At 54.6% G+C, this 19,330-nt stretch overlaps 1 protein-coding gene across 3 annotated transcripts in view; it reads right to left on the bottom strand.

Moving 5' to 3' along the window:
• SLC45A4 (solute carrier family 45 member 4) overlaps nt 1-19,330 on the bottom strand; it is an 89,386-nt gene extending 70,056 nt beyond the window's left edge. The window contains exon 1 of one of the 3 annotated variants that reach the window (XM_046642363.1): nt 19,292-19,330. Coding sequence is in view for 1 of the 3 variants with exons in the window: in XM_046642361.1 (XP_046498317.1) it covers nt 17,225-17,375 (151 nt within the window). In the remaining 2 variants the exon portion in view is untranslated. Of the gene's footprint in view, nt 1-17,224; nt 17,493-18,093; nt 18,116-19,291 lie in introns of those variants that run through there. The other 2 variants (XM_046642362.1, XM_046642361.1) reach the window with 2 other exon arrangements.

Raw genomic sequence — 19,330 nt, 5'->3', positions numbered from 1 at the left:
ACTACACGCGGGGCGTCGCACACGCTTCCTGACGCCTACCCGGGACACAGTGGCTTTTCATGCCAGGACCTCTGCAGACATGCGATCTTAGTCTTTCCCCAGAGAACCCCTAAAGACGCTAAATAATGAGTTCTAGCAATGACTCCAGATGGAGCACCCTCAATGCTTCCAGAACCAGTGAGGGTGCTTTTTGCCCTTTAACATCAGTCCACAAGCTGAGTGTCCTCAAGACACTGCTTCTAAGGAAACAACTGAAGCTGTCAGCATAAAGGGGTAGGTGGGGGGCATGTGACAAGTGGGCAGGGGGCATCCCTCTGGGTAGAGGCAGGGCACATGGGGTCCCTGGTGGCTCCTCCCTGTCAATGACTACATACACAGCATGGGGAGCCCATGCACTGGTTTGGGTGAGCTGCTACCCACCGGGGAGCCCGAGTCAAATGCCCTCTCTTGGGAGTTCCTGAGTGACAGCTGCCTCAAAAAGGCACCAGGGAGACAGGCCTGGCTCGAGCCCTTGGTAGCCCCTGCACTGGGACCCCAATCTCCACCTGCGCCCCCACCCCGCCTCCGGGAGGCAGAGGTCTGAGCTCATGATCCCCCTTCCCTGGCATCCCCTGCAGCGGCTATGGCACATGTGTCACCAGCCTTTCCTGAGACCCTCCCCCCACACCCCAGGAAGCTCAGTCTGGGAGGCCGCCTCGCACACTTGCTGGAAGCAGATGAAGGCAGAGCAAGGCAAGCACGCCAGCCTGCAGACAGACCTCACTGTGCTTTTAGAAGCACCTTTTAAGCAGCACGCTCAGTAGAGAAGCCACCTTTAACCCTCCCCAGAATGAAGCGAGCAGAAGCAGAGTGACAGGTTCAGTTCAAAAGCGCGTCTCCCCGGGGTGGCACGTATTACTGGCGGGGGCCAGGCCCCTGGCCCCCTTCCCTCAGAGCCCGGCCCCTCCTGCAGTCCACCAGGACACGTCCCGTCCATCCGCTTCCTAACAGCCCTCGCCTCCATCCCACTGTCTTCTATCTCATCCACACCTTCCCCAGTAGGTTCAAGACTACTGGACAAACGGAAGTAGCTGCCCTGGACGCCCCACGGAGACCTTCGGTGGAGGCGGGTCCACTGGAGAAGCAGCCCATGTCAGCCGAGGAGTCGGCTCTTCATGCCCTGCCGAGGGCTCCGCCTTCAGTCAGGATCTCTCACTGGACACTAAGAATTCAGGAGGCGCAGGCAGCAGAGCGGGACCCCAGGGCCACTGCAGGACCCTGAGCAAGTCACTCAGCTCCCCAGGCCAGGAGCAAAACGGCCGGGTGTGAACTGATCATCTTCCCCGGTCTTGCACATCCACAAGCTTTGACGCTACAACTGAAAACCACACACCAAGGGCATCGCCACCACAGGAGAAAGGCCTGCAGGGTCGGCGGGAAGCCCATAATAGACACACTATAAACTCCACACCCCTCACACTTTCTCCAAGACTAATTTTAACAGAGAGGAGACATAACCGCAGCTAACAAACCATTCCTCGCGGATATAATTTACAGCATCATGACTCAGCTGCCCTGACAGCCTAATAGGTGAGGTCACCTGGATGCCAATGGTGTTTTCACAAGGGAACAGGCTACACGCAGGGCAAGGAGAGCGGGCTGTGCGCCTCCCAACGGGCCCTCCCCCCAGGCCTCCCAACTCCAAGGCCCTCGGAGCCGCCCTGGGCCAGGTCCCTTGTTAACCCTTCATGGGGCATCTGGGTTTCCAAATTCCTTCTGGACTTGTTGAACAGCCAATCAAAGACAGTTAAGTACAAATGTGAAAATTATTTATGTATTTGGTTAAAGAGGTTCTTCTCTTGGGAATCTGGAAAGTCTATCAGGAAAAGACTTCCGGCCATAAAGGTTCAGTGCACCACCGGGCAGCCCACCACCCTCCTCAAGGGCTGCCTCGGGGGAGCAGCTCGCTGCCGGCCCAAAGGCCACTCAGCCAGGAGGGTGCAGTGCCCTGGGCTCGGCCACGCGGCCAGGCGGGACCGGCAGCATCTCCAGCGTCTACGGCACCAGTAGACCAGCACTCTCAGCCTCTCAGAGCACATGAGGGAATCACGCACGGGGTCCCCGGGCAGGGTGCAGGGCGACACGAGGTGTGAGACCCTCAACTCTCCCATTTCTCCCACTCTCTCTTGCCTATACGTGGGTCACACCCAGGCTGCTCCAACAGCTGCTTTCTGACAGCCACCCCTCCTACCCTGCTCCCAGAATCCCAACCCTCCCAACTCGCACCTCAACTTCCTCTTCCAGGTAAGCCAGTCGCTCAGCACCCCACCCACCCCAAGCTGGTCCGCCCACAGCCCCGGGGATCCAGCTTGCACACACAAGGAACCAACATGCAGTGACAACATCCATCAGAAGCACCTGCTCTTACGCTTCCTTCTGTTCACAATCCTTCCGGACTCCACAGCATCTGGCGGGGCAAGCAGCCCTCCAGTAGGGCTGTCAGTTGCCCCTCTTGCCTCCTCCAGCTCTGCCTCCCTCTGCTCCAGCCCAGCTTGGCCTGCTGCTTCCTCCTCTAAGTGGCCTTGTTGTCCCTGAAGTTTGGAATGTGGGCTCTGCCCCCCTATTAATCAAGGCATGTGCTCCAACAGCCAACACAGGAAGTCCTGGGTGCCCCCCTGGATCTCACCCCCTTGCTCTGGAGAACTGCAGAGTGTCTCGGTGGATATCCACAGCATCTTCACTGCTCCGTGTGAGAGCGTAACTGCGCTGAAACTCCGAAAGTACTTCCCATGAGCCAGCTACTATTCTAGATGCTTTAGATCTAGGAACCCAATCCTCACAGTCGTCCAATGCGGGAATACCATTACTAGCACCAATTTACAGATGAGGACACTGAGGCACAGAGGGCCAAGCCCTCGCTTGGAAGATGCAGGATTAGAACCGCTGGGCACACGGCAGGAAAGGGACAGGAGCCCTGCGCGGCGCCTCCTCCCAGCGCTGGCTCGAGCCCCGCTCTGGCTTTGCTGTTCTGTGGGAATCCTCCTCATCCAAACGCAGATGCCAGGCAGCCACTGACAGAGGCCTCCAGAACCGCGAGGTACGTCTGGGCCGCATCAGAGATCTGAGTCAGGAACCCAGAGAAGCTGTGGCCAGAGCCGCGGGATGGAGAGGCAGTACACGCACACACGCAGTCGCAAAAGGAGCGGAGCAGCAGGGCGGCTGCCGGGGTAGAAGCGGGAGCAAGAGAGGGCTGCGCTTGTTCTTTCTACCGGAAGAAATTAAAACCCGGCCTGAGGGAAAACCTTAGTTTAAAACAGCCCTTCACTTCGCCTTCCCTCTATCACAGACGGCCATCAGTGTAAAGCAGTCACCAAGATGTCATCTGACTCAGGCTTCCCATTAAGACGAGGACTCTAATCTTGAGGGCAGCAGATGGGGTAAGGCCGCTGAGAATTATCAGTAACTGACTGTGCTAAAGCTGCGTTCTCTCTATTTTAAGAGTACGAAGAGGCGATTTTACAAACAGGTGGGACTCCGGGCTTTCCCGCTTAGAAGAGCCGGGCTGGCCTGCCAAGCAGCCGGCTGCCGACGTCCTCACAAGCCAGGCTGGAAAGGACCACACGTCCTGTCCTGAAGGCAACTAAGTGGCCACATGCCAGAGACCTGCGGGGTCCCTGGTGGCTGTGGCCTCTGCAGAGGGGGCCTCTCGGGAGACGGGTGGTGAATGCTGAGAAAGCCAACAGTCCAGGGTCCTCCAGCCCAGCCAGGGAAACAGACTGAGGGCAAAGCAGGCCGCTCACCGACCTGGCAACTCCTCTGAATCAGGAGTCAGCCAGGCGCCATCTCTGCCCTGCAGGCCCAGGACGCAGAGGGATCGGGGGCCTCCTGACACTGCAGCTTCAGACCCCCAGTCCCAGTCCTCCTACAAAGCATGCTGTCCCTCCCTTCATCAGTGAACAAGAGCCAGTGGGGAACTCAACCCTGACAGCCAGACATCCCCCCCAAAGAATTTTAAATAAAATATATGTTACAACCCACTAACTGGGAAAAAATATTTGCAAGTCATACATCCGACAAAGGGTTAATATCCATAATATATAAAGAACTCACACAACTCAACAACAAAAAATCAAACAACCCGATCAAAAAATGGGCAAGAGCTATGAACAGACATTTCTCCAAAGAAGATACATGGATGGCCAAGAGGCACATGAAAAGATGTTTATCAACGCTGATCATGAGGGAAATGCAAATCAAAACTACACTAAGATATCACCTTATGCCCATTAGAATGACAAAAATAACCAAAACAAATAGTAACAAATGTTGGAGAGGTTGTGGAGAAAAAGGAACCCTCATACACTGTTGGTGGGAATGCAAACTGGCGCAGCCACTACGGAAAACAGTATGGAGATTCCTCAAAAAATTAAAAATAGAACTACCATACGATCCAGCTATCCCACTACTGGGTATCTATCCAAAGAGCTTGAAGTCAGCAATTCCAGAAGTCCCATGCACCCCTATGTTCATTGCAGCATTATTTACAATAGCCAAGACATGGAAGCAACCTAAGTGCCCATCAACTGATGAATGGATAAAGAAGTTGTGGTATATATACACAATGGAATACTACTCAGCTGTAAAACAGAACAAAATTGCCCCATTTGCAACAACATGGATGGACCTTGAGGGAATTATGTTAAGTGAAACAAGCCAGATAGAGAGGGACAATCTCTGTATGACTCCACTCATATAAGGAATTTAAACATGTGGACGAAGAGAACAGATTAGTGGCTACTAGGGGAAAGGTGGGGTGGGGGGTGGGCACAAAGGGTGAAAGGGTGCACTTAAAACACGACTGACAAACAATAATGTACTACTGAAATTTCACAAGATTGTAACCTATCATTAACTCAATAAAAATTAAATTTAAAAAATGGACAAAAAAATATATATTATACTATAATACATTATACACAAAATTATATATGTAGAATGATGTGTACGTTATATACTATATGATATAGGTAAATAAAACATCTACATGTTATGCTATAATATACAATTTATTGCAATATAATATTACACTATATATGAATCTATTTTAGGTCCGGGCACTCTCTGTGTCGTGGTACACATCTGGCTATGAGATTAACGACAGGTGCAAGTGCTCTAACCTGCTGGCCCCTCTTCCAGGACTTTTTGGTGCTGACACCAAGGTCTCACGTGCTGCAGCTCCCAGCCTCCCCTGGCCACCTCAGCACCCAGCCTGACCCTTCCAGCTCAGCTCAGCTTGGCTCAGGGTGGGGAATTCCACCCCACCGCTCCCAAGCCTTATCTCAATGTGACATTGCTTAATCCTTCTGGACAACCTTGACTCTCCATGGCTCCCACTGCTAATTTTAACTACCCTACATTTCCCACAAAGTAAACTGGAGCATCCCAACGTCACCATCATGACCGCATGCCAACAGTCACTCTAGATGGCCTTCTGCTGTCCAGGTTTTCAGACTCGCTAGTGCCTGAGACAGACGTCCAGAGTCTCACAAGTGGTCGCCGCTAATCATGGTCACAACAACAAGGAAACACAACAAACCACAATCCTTGGGGTTTATCTCTGACATGCTCCTCAGGGGGAGAGACCAGCCCAAGGCGAGCGCCGGTCCTGTTTCAGGAGCTGCCAGATGCACAGGTTCACGTGGGCGCCCATCCTCAGACTCAAGAGACAGACCAGGCAGCCCTGGCTACAGGGTCCACAGCCTCAGTTCCAGAACAGGAGTCCCTCTGCTGGGGCCCAAAGGGGGCAAGCTGGGGCAGACTGTCCCCGGAGGGTGTTAGGAGACCCGTGATCACTCCCTTGAGTATTCACAACACAGTGTCTTTCTGCATTTCTGTGGGAAAGACGTCCACAGCTTTCACCAGATTTTTGAAGGACTCCAAGACCCAAAATAGGTTAAGAACTACTCCAGTGAGAGAAATGAGGAGGAAGGAAGTAAATATGGTCCCTCAACTGGTTAAAAGCATTTTTGCTGTGATATGATTATTACATAATCTTTTCAAGTTGGTCCTTTCTTTTGTAGTTTCCTTTAGAATTTAGTCGGGCAATTTAGGTTCGTACCAAAAAAAAAAAAGGGCAGACAGAAGGAGAGACAAACAGAAAAGACAGATTCTAAATTCAGGAAAAACTCTAAGGGCCAGCCCAGATTACTACAGAGCTGAGAATTTTCTGGAGCTCAAACTGTCAGTGACGTCAGAAAGTAAAGATCAACAACTTCCAGAACTGATCCTAAAGGAATGGACAGAAGGATCAAGAACCACAAGTGAAATGAGCATCATCCATCAAGTACAGTCAAGGCGGGCAGGCGGTGGGGTCCAGGTCGAGCCCTGGATGGACGTTACTGCCCCACTCACCGGGCAAAAATGAGCTGGTTCTGAACGTTTGTATACGGTATTAGCTCATTCGCTCTGAAAAGTAACCCAGGAAAGGCCCAGCTGGGGAAAGGCTGAGTGAGGGAGAAAACCGGTCAGCAAAACACCGGTCTCGAGTTTCATAACCAAACCTGAGCCGCACTCCAGATGGAACCTCAATCGTTCTGCGCACTGCATCCAAACAGGGGGTCCAGCCGCGGCTCTCTCCCTCAGATCTGAGGACGGCCACGCTCCTCCCGCAGCGCCTGGCTCTAGAGCTGGCTGCCAGGCCCTGGGCGGAGGCATCACAGTGCAGACTGGATCTAACCAGGGCCCTCCTTCCTCGTCCAACCTCTCACTGGGTTCCTACCACACAAGACGCACGTATCGTGGGCCCAAGGTGTCGGACTGCCCTCAGGCTGCTTCGAGGCTGCCCAGGAGACAGCGGGAGCCCACCTCCAACCCCAGGAAAGGAGAAAGCAGCGTGCACACGTGGGACCTGACACATCCCGAGGACGGCCACAGCTCGCCCTGGACCCATCAAGCCCCTTCAGCCCGGGTTTCTCAGTTACACTGGGCAACACAGTTCCCACCTTCTGCCACCTCTCCAAGACCCCAAGTTACCAAAAGCCCAGAGCCATCAGCTCCAACCAAACAGGGCACCACGCTAGGTGGCCGGAAGGCCAAGATGCTGGTCACACACACATGCGCACTCTGCCCCAGGGGGCAGCACAAGAGAGAGGAGGACAGGGGCAGTGAAGGCTGGGCCTTGGTCGCCACCAGCTAACCAGGCCCTCCAGGGAAGGCCACCTCCTCTCCTATAATTGGGTGGTTCCAGTAACTGCTCCTCTCCCCTGCCCCCGGGCCTAGGGGTGAAGGCTCCCAGGTGTGGCCAGGCCCCTCCCTGCCGGTGTCCCTTAACCCTGCCCACCCCTCCACATGGCCAGTTCTGACTCTCCTCGCTCTACTTGTGGATGCCATCTGCTTCCTGGCAACCGCAGGACACAACAGACACACTGAGAATATCCCACCACGACACGGACACACGCGCGCACACAGTTACCATGGGGCGCTGAAGTTGTCAATGAAAAAACCACAACCTCGACACGGTTAGGAAGAACTGATTCTAAGAAGTTCTTGATCAATTTGTTATCAAATCAAGACTGGAACCATCAGCCTTGACACTGATTCTCAGCTGCAAGACAGTAGGACATGTGAGCGGACTCCAGACTCCGCGACACTCAACAAGAGGCCTGTATGCGCTAAGGGCCCAGACTACACACGAGTCATCAGAAATGGTACCAGACACCCCCCTAAGTGTAGTCACTAGGGGACAGTGCAGAGAAAATGTAACTTCAAGGCAACTCCACACAGACTGGATATGTAGGCCCCATTTGATGTAAATTAACAATTCACTGTATAGACGGCAACCTACTTACACCACGCCCGCGGTCAGGGCGGAAAAAACGCACGGCCTAGCCTCGTAAAGTCTAAGACATGAGCACAAAGGCTCCACTGCCCACAGGCTCATGCCGCCTTCACGCTTAGCTTCGAATGCTGGGCAGGGGGCAGTCATGTTTGGAAACGAATACTGCATCTACACAACAGCTTTACAATTAAAAAAATACATCAATCTAGACAAGATCTTCCCGGTGTAAAAATCTGCAAAAGAAAAGGAAAGAAAAAATGGTTTTAAAAAAACGTTGCCTGGTTTGGGGCTTAACAGCAGCTTGTTGCAAAGAGAACCAGGCCAGGCCGAACTCCAACCAGGAGGATCCTGAACCCGCAGGCCAGGGTCTCGGGGTCACAGCCCCCTCCACTGCACCCTGCCATTAGCATGCTGTTCCACCAGGGCCAACTGGGAGGGCCCTGCCTGGGCTCGAGACTCACTCCACACAGGAAAACTGACAGCAAACAGTCAGGGGTCGCTGGACACAAGTCTGTCCCCCAGTGCAAGGGCAGGAACCTGTCTGCTTCTGCTGCTGTCATCTCCCATGCCAGCTGAGTGCCTGCACACCGTGAGAACTCGTCAATGCTGACTGACTGAGCAAGTGGCTTGGAGGCATGCACAGGTGTCCAGGGCAGAGCGGAAGTGACACCAACCAGTGCCAGTCCTGAAATACCCGGTCCCGAGGGGCAGGAGAGGGAGAGCAGGAACGGGGCTCAGCCTGACACGTGGCTACCAGTCCAGGTCAGGAGCCTCAGAGCCCTGAGGGGCTTCTCCAGCCAACAGCTCACTGGCACTGGTCCTCGTAGTGACCAGCAGTAACTAGAACTCACGTCATGGAGATGGCCGCAGGCGTGCCATGACAATCCGCGTCCTGCACAGTGCATGCTTACTGAATGTGAGCCAACGTTAGCTATGACCCTGATGGCAAGACAAGAGACACCCAGCAGGACAGGCGAGGTGAATGGGGTGCCGCCCCAAGGCCCCAGCTTAAAGAGGGCAGATGGGTGTGGGGAGCAAGGCTGCCCAAGGGCGCCACCTGGACCTGCTGCAAAGATCCCAAGGGCACCCAGGGATTTGGGGGTGCCGGACGCCCCCAAGGCTGGGCAGCACTGCACCAGAGGTGATTCCTAGGTCACTGTCTGCTGAGCGCCTCCCAGGTCAACCCGCACCCAGGCTTCCCTTGCCTGATCCTCTGGGCACTCCCCCCCCCGCCCCCCCGCTGTTGTGTTTCACAGGTGAGGAAAATGAGCCAGGAAATGGCGGGGAAGAGACCCAGGTCACCCAAGAGAGCAGGGGCACCAGCTCTGCCATGCTCCACACTGAGCCTTACCACGTGGGCTTCAGGAGGAGCCACCAAGTCTGGAGGTCTGTCTTATGTTGAAAAAAGGGGCTGGCATCCCAGGGAGGGAAGCAGGAATGTGCCACAAGTGTCCAGGAGAGAAGCCCTGGCTGGTACAGGGGCCAGAGGTTGGGATACAAGAGAGACACAGAAGACAGCAGAGGGACAGCACCCAGAAAGCTGGGCAGGGGAGCATGGCCTGGCTGCGGAAGGCACGCAGGTGCCCTCTGGGCTTATGGACGCTCCCGAGCTCCCTCGTCCACACAGCAGCCTGTGGTACGGACCCACGACCATCAAGGCTGTGTCTGGGCGGGGGCCCTGGCGCTCACAGAGGGTAAAGAGCGGGTCCCAAGTCAGAGCCCCTAAAGGAGGCAGTGGGGTCCAGGCTCTGCCAGGCATGGCCACCTCACTTCTCCTGGCCTCAGCTTCCTCACCTGCAATCAGTCAGTGGACATGGCCCAAGGATCCACAGCCGGAACTCCCAGAGTCACCACTTTCCGATTAGGTGACCTGTGGCCAGTCCCTTGATCTCACCAATAAAGATGAGGATATCTCATTGTAAAATGAGGACATTAACTCATCACAGGGCTGTTTTAAGTTTACACGTTATCAGAAGCTGTGTGTGTAAACTTCCAGCTCTCCGCAGACAACAGGTGCGATGGAATGCTTTCTCCAGTCCTTCCTACCTGCTATCGTGTGACGGAACCCAAGACAAAGAAGCTACTCTGGAGCTCCCATCATCCCTGGGTGAGACTAGGACCATTCAGAAAGGTGGAGACTGAGGACAGCTCCTTTTCCCACTGACCAAGCCACAGGGCAGTCGCACGGATGCCACTGAGAGAGCCGCAGCCCGAGCACTGAGCGCAGAGTGTTTCTAGTATTCCTGCACGTTGAAAGGCTCTGAAAGTGCAAGGGCTCCACACCAGCCAGCGGTGCACCTGGGGTCCATCCCAGTCTCGCCCTGTCTCCCGGGCAAGTCACTGGTGACGACCTAGGTGGGGTTGTCACCGATTACAACAGACGTAGCGGAAGCAGCACCCCACCTCCACTGTCCAAAGCAGCAACCACGTCCTCAGGCCCTGACAATCAGGCTTTGTTTCTTCCTAAGCCAGCTATAAGAGCCTCCACTTCCAAGAAGTCCTCCCTGAACAGCCTTACCGGGAGGTGGTGTTAATCCTCTAGAGAGATGGACGGGCCCTGTATCGTCGCTTCTCTGCCCAGGCTAACACCGCTTTCCATCTCCCACCGTCCCCAGTACTTCCTAGCAGAGCCATCCCACCAGACAGAACGCGGAGGAACCCCTCGAAGTCCTGGGCCTCAGCTTCTCGTCTACGAAATGGGACACCACCACTCCCGCGCAGAGCAGTCGGCAAATTCAGAGTTAACTCTGAATCTAGGGGGCACTTCACATAGGACCTGGCCCCAGTGTGTACTCACAGGTGCCCACCGAAGACAAAGGCGTCCGTGGGATCTCCGTGGGGCTGTGAGGACCCCACAAACACTCAGAGAGGGGGAGGATGCCCTGGCACACCTACATTCCAAGTGCAATGCTACCAGGTTGTAACGGTGACTCAGTTCCCCAGAACCAGTCACGAGAGCCCCCAGGTCATGCTTTACTGGAAATACGCCCAGCTCACAGTGACGGCCTCGGCGAGAAGTTCTGACACCATTCCTTTCGGAGTCTGACCCTCACAGCCGCGCCTGCCCCGCTACCTGGGGCATGAAGTCTAGTGCACCCAGGACTCCTCCGACAGGGAAGGGACGTCGCTGAGCGGCAGGAAGCTTCCTGTAGCCTCACAGGGAGCCCGTCGGCGGGGGGCGGGGGAGCCTTGGGGAAGGCTGGCGGGGGCCCAGGCCCAGCCTGCAGAGCTCTGGCCGAGGCAGAACTGTGTGGGCAGGAACGAATCCCCAGGCGGACAAGGTTCTGAGGGGACCCTGAGGGAATCCATATTCAAATTGTTAAAAACTATTTTCCAAAACCATATCATAACCAAGCAGAACCACGGCCCGCACTGACTTGGCTTCCAGACTCTCCCGCAGACCCACAGGACTCCATGAAACCTATCTGAACTCGACAACCACAAACTGACATCGGCCCAGGACCCTTATCGGCACAGCCTCCCTGCTGAAGCTGCTCAAACTGCCAGGAACCCTCCAAGGACGATAAGCAGCCGGGGACAGTGCCACTGGGAACCTCTGCCCACAGAGGCTTCTGTCCACCGGGACCTTCTACAGCCCTGCAGGGTGCTGGTCTCTTCTCACAGAGTTCTGAATTACTAGCGTAACTGCCCCTGCCTAGTTCACTTGCTGAAAAAAGGCCCCAGTTTTATTTTACACTTGATTAGTGTTAAATATCACTGCATGCTGTGAAAAGTTACCAATATTTTTCACACAGTCACAGCATCAAAGAGAAAAACATGATACCCCAAATTATGAAAAAACATATTCTCGAGGCACCTGCAAACCCAGTCTTTCACTGGGGTCGAGGCATCCTGCACCTCCAGGGGCTCAGGGCCATCCAGGAGCCCCGACGCCTGGGCCCAGCACCCCGGGGGTGGGCGCCAGGCTTCACTCCTAGGCTCGATCACTTACTGCGTGGCTCCGGGCAAGTTATTTAACCTCTCTGTGCCTCCTTTTCCTCCCTGTAAAATGAGGTAATACAGCACAGCCCTTACCGGGCTCTGCTGGGGAAAGAATGAGTCTGAGAGCTGCGCACAGGACCCAGCCCTCCGCATGTTATTTCTCAGGGCCTGCACTAAGGGCCAGGAACAAATATGCATCATGCTCCCCGGGTTCTAACAGAGTAGTTGAAGCTCAGAGCACTGGGCAGCTTCTGGGCCAAGGTCACAAAGCCAGGAATGGCCCAGCCCAGGACGTAACTGCTCCCTGCACAACACCGGGCTCTACAATGCTTCTCGCGCAGAATAAAAGGCACAGGGCCCCTCCCTGTCCTCTTAACAAGTATAAACACTTTACACGTCTGAATAATCAAGGATGAGCTAGACATGTTTTCAACAGCCCTGAGCTTTCTCCCAGCTTCCCTGGCCCACTAGGCTCGCTGAGCCCATGCTGGCAAATCAAAGAGCAAGGCAGAGTCAACTCCACAATCCATCCCCAGCACCCACTCAGGGCTGCCTTCAAGAGGACAGAGCGGCAGCCTTGGCCAGCCCCGAGACCTGGCTCCATCCAGCAGAGGGTAGTGGTGCGCAGGGCCTGATGGGGAAGATTTCCTAACTCCAAGCTTTTAATGTAAACGGTTTTACGTAAGTGACACGAAAAAGCCACGAAGGGTTACTCCAGTTTCATGCAGCACCACAGGCTGGCAGTAGATCTGCATCCTGGGGTCGAGTGCCAGATGAGGGCACGAGTTTCCAGAACCACTCAACCCGGGTGCAGGGTCACCTGGGCGCCGGTCTCTCCAGCAGCCTTTCTCTAAGCCTTTAATAGCCTTGAACCTTCATTTCAGTATCAAGGCCCAAGATGCCGAGAAAGCGTAAATAACACTTTGTGCTCCAGAGACCACAGGAGGCTGCACCTTGGCGAGCGTTGCCCTCTGTCCTCCTGCGGGGCAGGGAGGGGCCGCGCGGCCCGCCCAGTTCCACTCTTCACTGTCTAGATAAACCACAGGATTCCTGGAACATGATCTGGGAGCAAGCCCCCATCCTCACTTCTCCCCAGGAACAAAGGTATTGCCCCACAATCTCAGGAGGCCTCTGTCCCCAGACAGACACCGGTCCGAATTCGCGGTGAAGCAACCTCAAGTGGATTTTTAATGGCCAGCCCCGAGGACAGAAGACAGGTAAAGCTTCAAGCGGACCCACACTACCAAAATCCAGAGAGGTGGGCCAGCGGCTTGCTCGCGTCCCCCACAAAGCTGGATGAGCCAGAGACCCCCCACTTGGAACCTCCTCATGTGTCACAGAACTGCCACCTGAGACTAAGTCTTACAGCTCTCAAGCCAAAGCCATTTCTGTTTCTGGGTGTGACGGCAGAGGAATTTCTTGCTGTTGTTTCATTACTAAACTTATTTTCGTATCACGTTTCAATTAACTTTTAGGTTAAAAATAGTAAATGTTTATACTTTTTTTCCTTGCTTTGTCTCCTCAAATCCCCCTGGCACATGGCTGTGTATTTTAGTTGTGGATCCTTCTAGTTGTGGCATGTGGGACACCACCTCAACGTGGCCTAATGAGCCATGCCATGTCCCCGCCCAGGATCCGAACCAGCGAAACCCTTGGCCACCAAAGCGGAGCGCGTGAACTTAACCACCTGGCCACGGGGCTGGCCCTAAATGTTTATACTTTGAGAGCGTCTCCTGTGTAAGTAACAGAGGACCCGCCCAGGACTTTCAAAGAGATCTGAGGAAGTTCTCGGAAGGGACACCCACCTCATCCTGGATCCTCAGGGAGAGGCCCACCTTCGCACACCCGACTGGTCAGGCTCCTGTGCACCCTCCTCCGAGTCTCCACCCACCCCAGGGGCCTCTCCCTAGAGACAGGCCCACGACACTCTCCTCTTCCCTGACTCCGCTCGTTGTTGCTTGGAGAAGGACGACCAGCAGAGCAGGCTTACAGACTCCTGCAGGGAGATCCCTCTTCGGAATCCAAAGCCCTGCCAGGCAGTCTTCTCCGGTTCTAACCTACCTTTCTGGAAAATTAAGATTTAACTCAAGGTACATTCCACAGGTTTATATTTTAATCCAACCAAGGGAAGATGCATTGCCACTGTCCGAAACTCGCACATTCAGGAGATGTATCAGCTTTCGCCTTTTAACACAGCACATCTAGAGAACACGCAATTAAATATTAAAGCACACATGGAGCAGCAGCGATGTCATAACCTAATGAAGTGGCGAGTGCTTTACCCCTCCCATCCACCGAGCACCTGAACATCACCAGGCAGAAGCCCTTCACAGCGCGTGTGCGAACGCAAAGACATCCTCGGCAGGTCCCAGGTGTGGGTGACCTGGAGAGACTGAATTTACAGATCCTCAACGTCACTATAAACTTGTTCCTAAAACTCAACTGCCTGAGCAGTGGCCAGTGGTGGAAGCCCCAGGCCCTGGTGGGCCCCCCACCCAAGGTCCCCTTCCTCCCCAACAAGAGGAGGGCACTCATCTCGTGGACCGTTCCGGTGGCAAGGCCATACTTGGCACCACGGGCAGTTCAATAGTTCCTCTAATTGACGCATCTTAAACAGAGCCCCCTGGTTCTTTAAAACATGCGTTCCAATATAGCATTTTTATTCTGTGCCTTTAGTAATTATTTACCAAAACCAATAACACATTTATGCTTCTGTGATCAATTCTTTACCGATAATTACAATGACAAAAAATTCTGCGGGATTGAGTTCACCCGGCCTTATCACAGAAACACTTACACTGCAGTTTATATTTTTGTCACAGAGAAGTGTGAAGAACGACCAGTAAGACTTTCAAGTATAAAGGCGTGTAACATTAGAATAAAATTCCATGAGGGAAAATGGAGCCCGCCCCCAAGCACAGGAGGAGGAAGAGGGCGTCCGGCTAGAGGCGTAAGTTTGCTCGCGTTTTTACAGGACGATGGTGGCCACCAATCACTGGAGTATTTAACACTGGATACTTTGGGGCGCAGTAGTAGTTGTTTTAAACATCTATATTTACAATATACTAGAAATTACATCTATAACTATTAAAGATTAGCATGAAAAAGTTCAGATGTCAATCTAAAAACGTGCCCACAGTTTTTCCAAGTTATTCTACAGAACCCGAGCAAAGATCTGAAGATCACTGATGTAAGGCAATGTAACAGTGAAACGGCCATGGCATAACTGGTCTCGCCAATGACAGCGCTACCTTCTGCCCACTCCACTGGAGCTCTCCTGCTGTCCACCGCACTCTGGAGAAACAAGTCCATCTCCGACGCAAAGAGGTCAAAACCCCTCCCCTCAAAGTAACTGATGGAAAGACATTTCTCTTCCCATTCCAAGCCAAAACTCATCCTCTTAGATAAATACATTTTCCTACAATGACGACTAAAAAGTTTGCAATAAGGAGCTTATTTATTGTCTTCTGGCCTTGCAATGTCCAAGTAGTTGCTTAAAATTGTGCAACGCGCTCTGTACATACAAGTACAGCGACCACTACATCTGAACTGGAGAAGCACGCTGGTCCAACGCCTCTCCCTGTCTGCTTTAAGGCTTTGCTACGTACTTTGCACTTAAGGTTTTCCTTTCTTTGAAATGGGAAAAATCTAGCGGCCAACCAATTCAGCTGGCTCCAGGATTCACAGGCAGAAGCCCAGGACAGACCCTCCAGCAAACTCCAAAAGTTCATCCGAGCTGCACCACAGGACGCCTGTCTCCTCGGGAGGTGCGTTCTGAAAGCAGCAAGGAATGCACCTTTCCACCTCTCGGGCACCCGTTCAGGAATGCAGTCCTCTCTCTGCCAGCAGGATCCTTCAACAGGTTCGGGAGGATGAAAACACCACCGACCTGGGTCTGAACAATGCTTCCCTCACCTGGGCTTCAGGCCAAGCAGGTGGGAGAGCAAGGCAGCCGCTGAGTAAGTCGGAAAGGCTGTGCGAACCCCTTCAGCTGCGGCTGCGAGAGGACCCCGCCTCGGGGCGGCGAGCACCCTTGTTCCCGTATGTGGGGGCAAAGTGCCCAGCACAACGTGCCCCTCGTTGGGGGTCCCTTATAGACTCTGCCCTTGACCTTGTGTGACCTCCGTCTCACCTAAGGTTCCAAATCAGTCAAACAGAACTCAGAGCCCTTCCCTCCAAAAGCAGGGTTTTGTTTCATTTCCCATAATCTCTCTCAAAAAATTACCATTGTGCCTAAGTCAAGACAAGCACACTCAAATGACCCACACCAACTGCGTATCCCCATCAGCTGAGGCGGGAGCAGCAGTCCACACACTGCGGTGTGGGGGCCACTGTGGAAACACAAGTTTAAAAGGAAAACTATTAGTGACAGGAAAACAGTAATCGGGTTACGCTGTTGCCATCGAAGTCTGTGGGTGCTGTAATCTTCTTAAAATGCCTCCTCTAAAAGTCACTTGCCAAGGAAGCAAGTTCATAAACACTATTAGGTCCCACTAAATCTTTCCAATGTCACCGCTACCCAAATGGCAGTGGGCTGAAAATGACTCTTGTGTCGACTGTGCAGCCTGACTTTTGGCAAGCTTCCCTCTGACACAAGGCGAGGAAGCTGCCTCTGCACACCCACTAAAAAGGGCCACCATTTCCCAGGTCGCTGGAAGCGCCTTATTTCACAGGGCTTAGCATCTGATACCTTAAAAAAAAAAAGGGGCGCCGCTCAAAGCACATTTTGAAAGTTCGTTTAAAAAGATCCTTGTTCACTGATTTTGGTGTGGTAATTAAGCTAACCTAAACCGGACCTTGTCCGGGCGTGGGTGGGGGAGGGGCAGCAGGCTGCCGCTCCTGCTCCAGGGGTCCGCTCCCACCCCTTCCTTTCTCTATGGCTGCTCCTCTTCTGGGAGGCCTTTTCCCCCTGGTCAGATTTCCACTCAGCAAAGCTAAAACGCTCTCAGGTTTCCTGGCTTGGAGTCGAGGCCACCCTCCTAATGGTGTTTCGCTGAGCGCCCCTTCATCAGCGGAATTATGCTGTGATCAAAAAAATCTGGGGAACCAGAGGAAGCGAGCGTGGGGCAGCATCCTCACCCATCTTCAGTAGGAACACGGCTTCCAGCGCATTCCGGCTCCGCAAATTACAGACACGGCTCTGCCAGGGGTGTTCCCGAGGAGAGCACTGGCAATTTGGGGTTGTCTGCCACCTACCGCGCTCGCCAGTCGCCCTCACTCCATGCCAGACCGCGAGGCTGTTAGTCACAAACCACCCCTACCGGCTACACAGGGCTGGGCTTCAGGGCCCGCAGGACAAGCGGGAGAGGGCAGAGGGTGCGGATGGGGACAAACAGGCACCACAGTCAGAAAACGACAGCACGGCCTGGGCCCCAGCACGGCCCTCCCCCTTCCTCCCCACCGTCCCTCTGACAACACGGATAAAACCAATCCAACACCAAGCAACTGAAACGCTGGCTGAAATACCTTCCTGGGCTCGTCTCCTCCGCTGGAGAGGGGGAGCTGCCGTTGCCGCAGCCCCTCCTCCCTGCAGACCAGCAGGGCGGGATCTCGTGGCTCCGAGAGGGCAGGGTCCCAGGTTCCCAGGCTCCTCGCGCCCCTTCCCACCTCCTCGCATCTCCAGTAAGCAAAGTTGCAGGGCAGAGAGAGCCCCAGGATGCGAAAAGCTGCAAGCTACCGCGGAGATCACCCAGTCCAATCTCTGCTCTGCTTTCACGACGTGACGTGGGCCAAGGCTGCAGCACACATCTCTGCAAGGCAAGCCACTCTCACCCGCCCAGGAGCCGGCCCCGGGCAGCCTCCCCAGGGGGAAACCCGGGCCGCACAAACCCCTGCCCCCCCCCCGTGCACACCTCATATGCATTTCAAATGCCTCTCAAAGGATCCACGCCTTCCCTTTACAGCTGCTGCCCATAAAAACAATTAGCTGGAATGGGACTGAAATTCTTGATTTTGAAGACAAGCTATTTCCCCACCACCACCCCCCCCTCGGCCTCCAACCAGAAGCACTGGAGTTCTTTATCACGCCAGGCTCTTTCCACCTGGGCCTGCACAGCTTCAGGCCCCAACCGCAGCCTCCCCCCCATCTTCAAGCAGATTCTGCAGAATCTCTCCCAAACACGAAATAAACTCTCACTCCTTTTAACACATAATTCAGATGTAGCAGAAAAGTGAGAAAATCACATTTTTTAGAGGCTAGAGGTTCTTGTTTCTGATACCTAGTCATTTGTTACATTTCTTCATCAGTAAACCAATCCTCCAGCTTTTAATTTTCTTCCCTTTTTTCCCACTACCAACACAAAATAGAAGAGATGAAAGATACCCCCACACCCTACCTGGCTGTCGCTGCCGGGAAAGCGGGGTGGGATGGCGTGAAGTGGTGCAGGGCACCCTCGAATAACGCTGGCAGGATCGACGTGGGCTTTCCCCGTAGAAACAGGCTTTGACTCTGACAAGCATTTGACCCCACAAATGCTTCAATACTCATCTTCTAAACCCTCCTCCCCTCCCGGAGCCCCAGGCTAGGAGATGGACGCCCCAAAAACCAGGAGCTGCAAAAACTGGAGTCAGCTGAGGTATCCGATAGGGAGAGGCTGACCCACGAGTGCCCCACTGCAAAACAAACTCACGCTCCCTACATCAAGGACCCCCCCTTTTCTAGAATCACTACAAACAGCTAACCAGGAGGCTGTGCTTTTTTCAAGCCACCTCCCCCCTCCCATTTTAACATACCTCCCCTGGAAAAGCCCTGGGCTGGGCTGGGCTCCCCGAGAACCTAGTCAAGAGCCACACACCTTGGGCAGGAACGGGTTAAGCTCGAGAGCTCTCGGAGGCCGAGGCGCCCGGGAAAGGGAAAGCGGGGTCGAGATGCAGTAATGTGTGGGGACTTTTGAGGGGCAAGGGCTCTGGCCCTGGATGCACGGGCCCCCTCCTCCGGGCACAAGCTCGCCGCAGGAAATAAAGGTATCTTCAAAGGGACAGACTGGAGGACAGTGCAGATTAGACATAAACACAGGCAAGCGCAGGGGGCAGCTCAGAGCCCGCGGTGTGGAACACTGGCTGTGCGCGCTGAGGACGTGTGTGCGCTGGGGGAGGAGGGGGCCAGGCGCTGCGGGCTGAGGCCGAAGTCTCACAAGTTGGAGGTGTCAGGCCGAGGGGGCAGGCCAGGGTGGGCACCAAGGGGGCGAGGCGCCAGGCTTCCCGCCGGGTAGAGAACCCGAGGAAACGGCGGAGGGAGGAATGCTGAGGGGTGGACGGGGGCAGGGCCCACGGGAAGGTGCACACCGCGAGGAGGGGCCCGGGATGCTCCAGGAGGCTGCAGAGCCGGGGCCAAGGAGAGGCAGGTGCAGTCCGGGGAGAGGAGGGAGGGGGCCAAGGATGAGGCCGTGGAGGCCCCCTCCCGGGGAAAGAGACGTCCAGGCAGGCCCGAAGCGGGACCCCCGCCCGAGGCCGCGGCCGCGAGGAGGTGGGGGTGGGGAGGCAGCAGGTGCCGGGCGCCCAGGGGCGGGGCCTGGCCTGCGGGCGGCCGCTCACCTGTCTCCTCCGGCCGGGGCCGCGGGGGCGGCGGCGCGG

The sequence above is a fragment of the Equus quagga genome, chromosome 16, assembly GCF_021613505.1.
Source record: "Equus quagga isolate Etosha38 chromosome 16, UCLA_HA_Equagga_1.0, whole genome shotgun sequence".
NCBI classification, from domain to species: Eukaryota; Metazoa; Chordata; class Mammalia; order Perissodactyla; family Equidae; genus Equus; species Equus quagga.
Note: the sequence above shows the minus strand (reverse complement) of the source record. Positions and strands in the feature narration are given on the sequence as shown.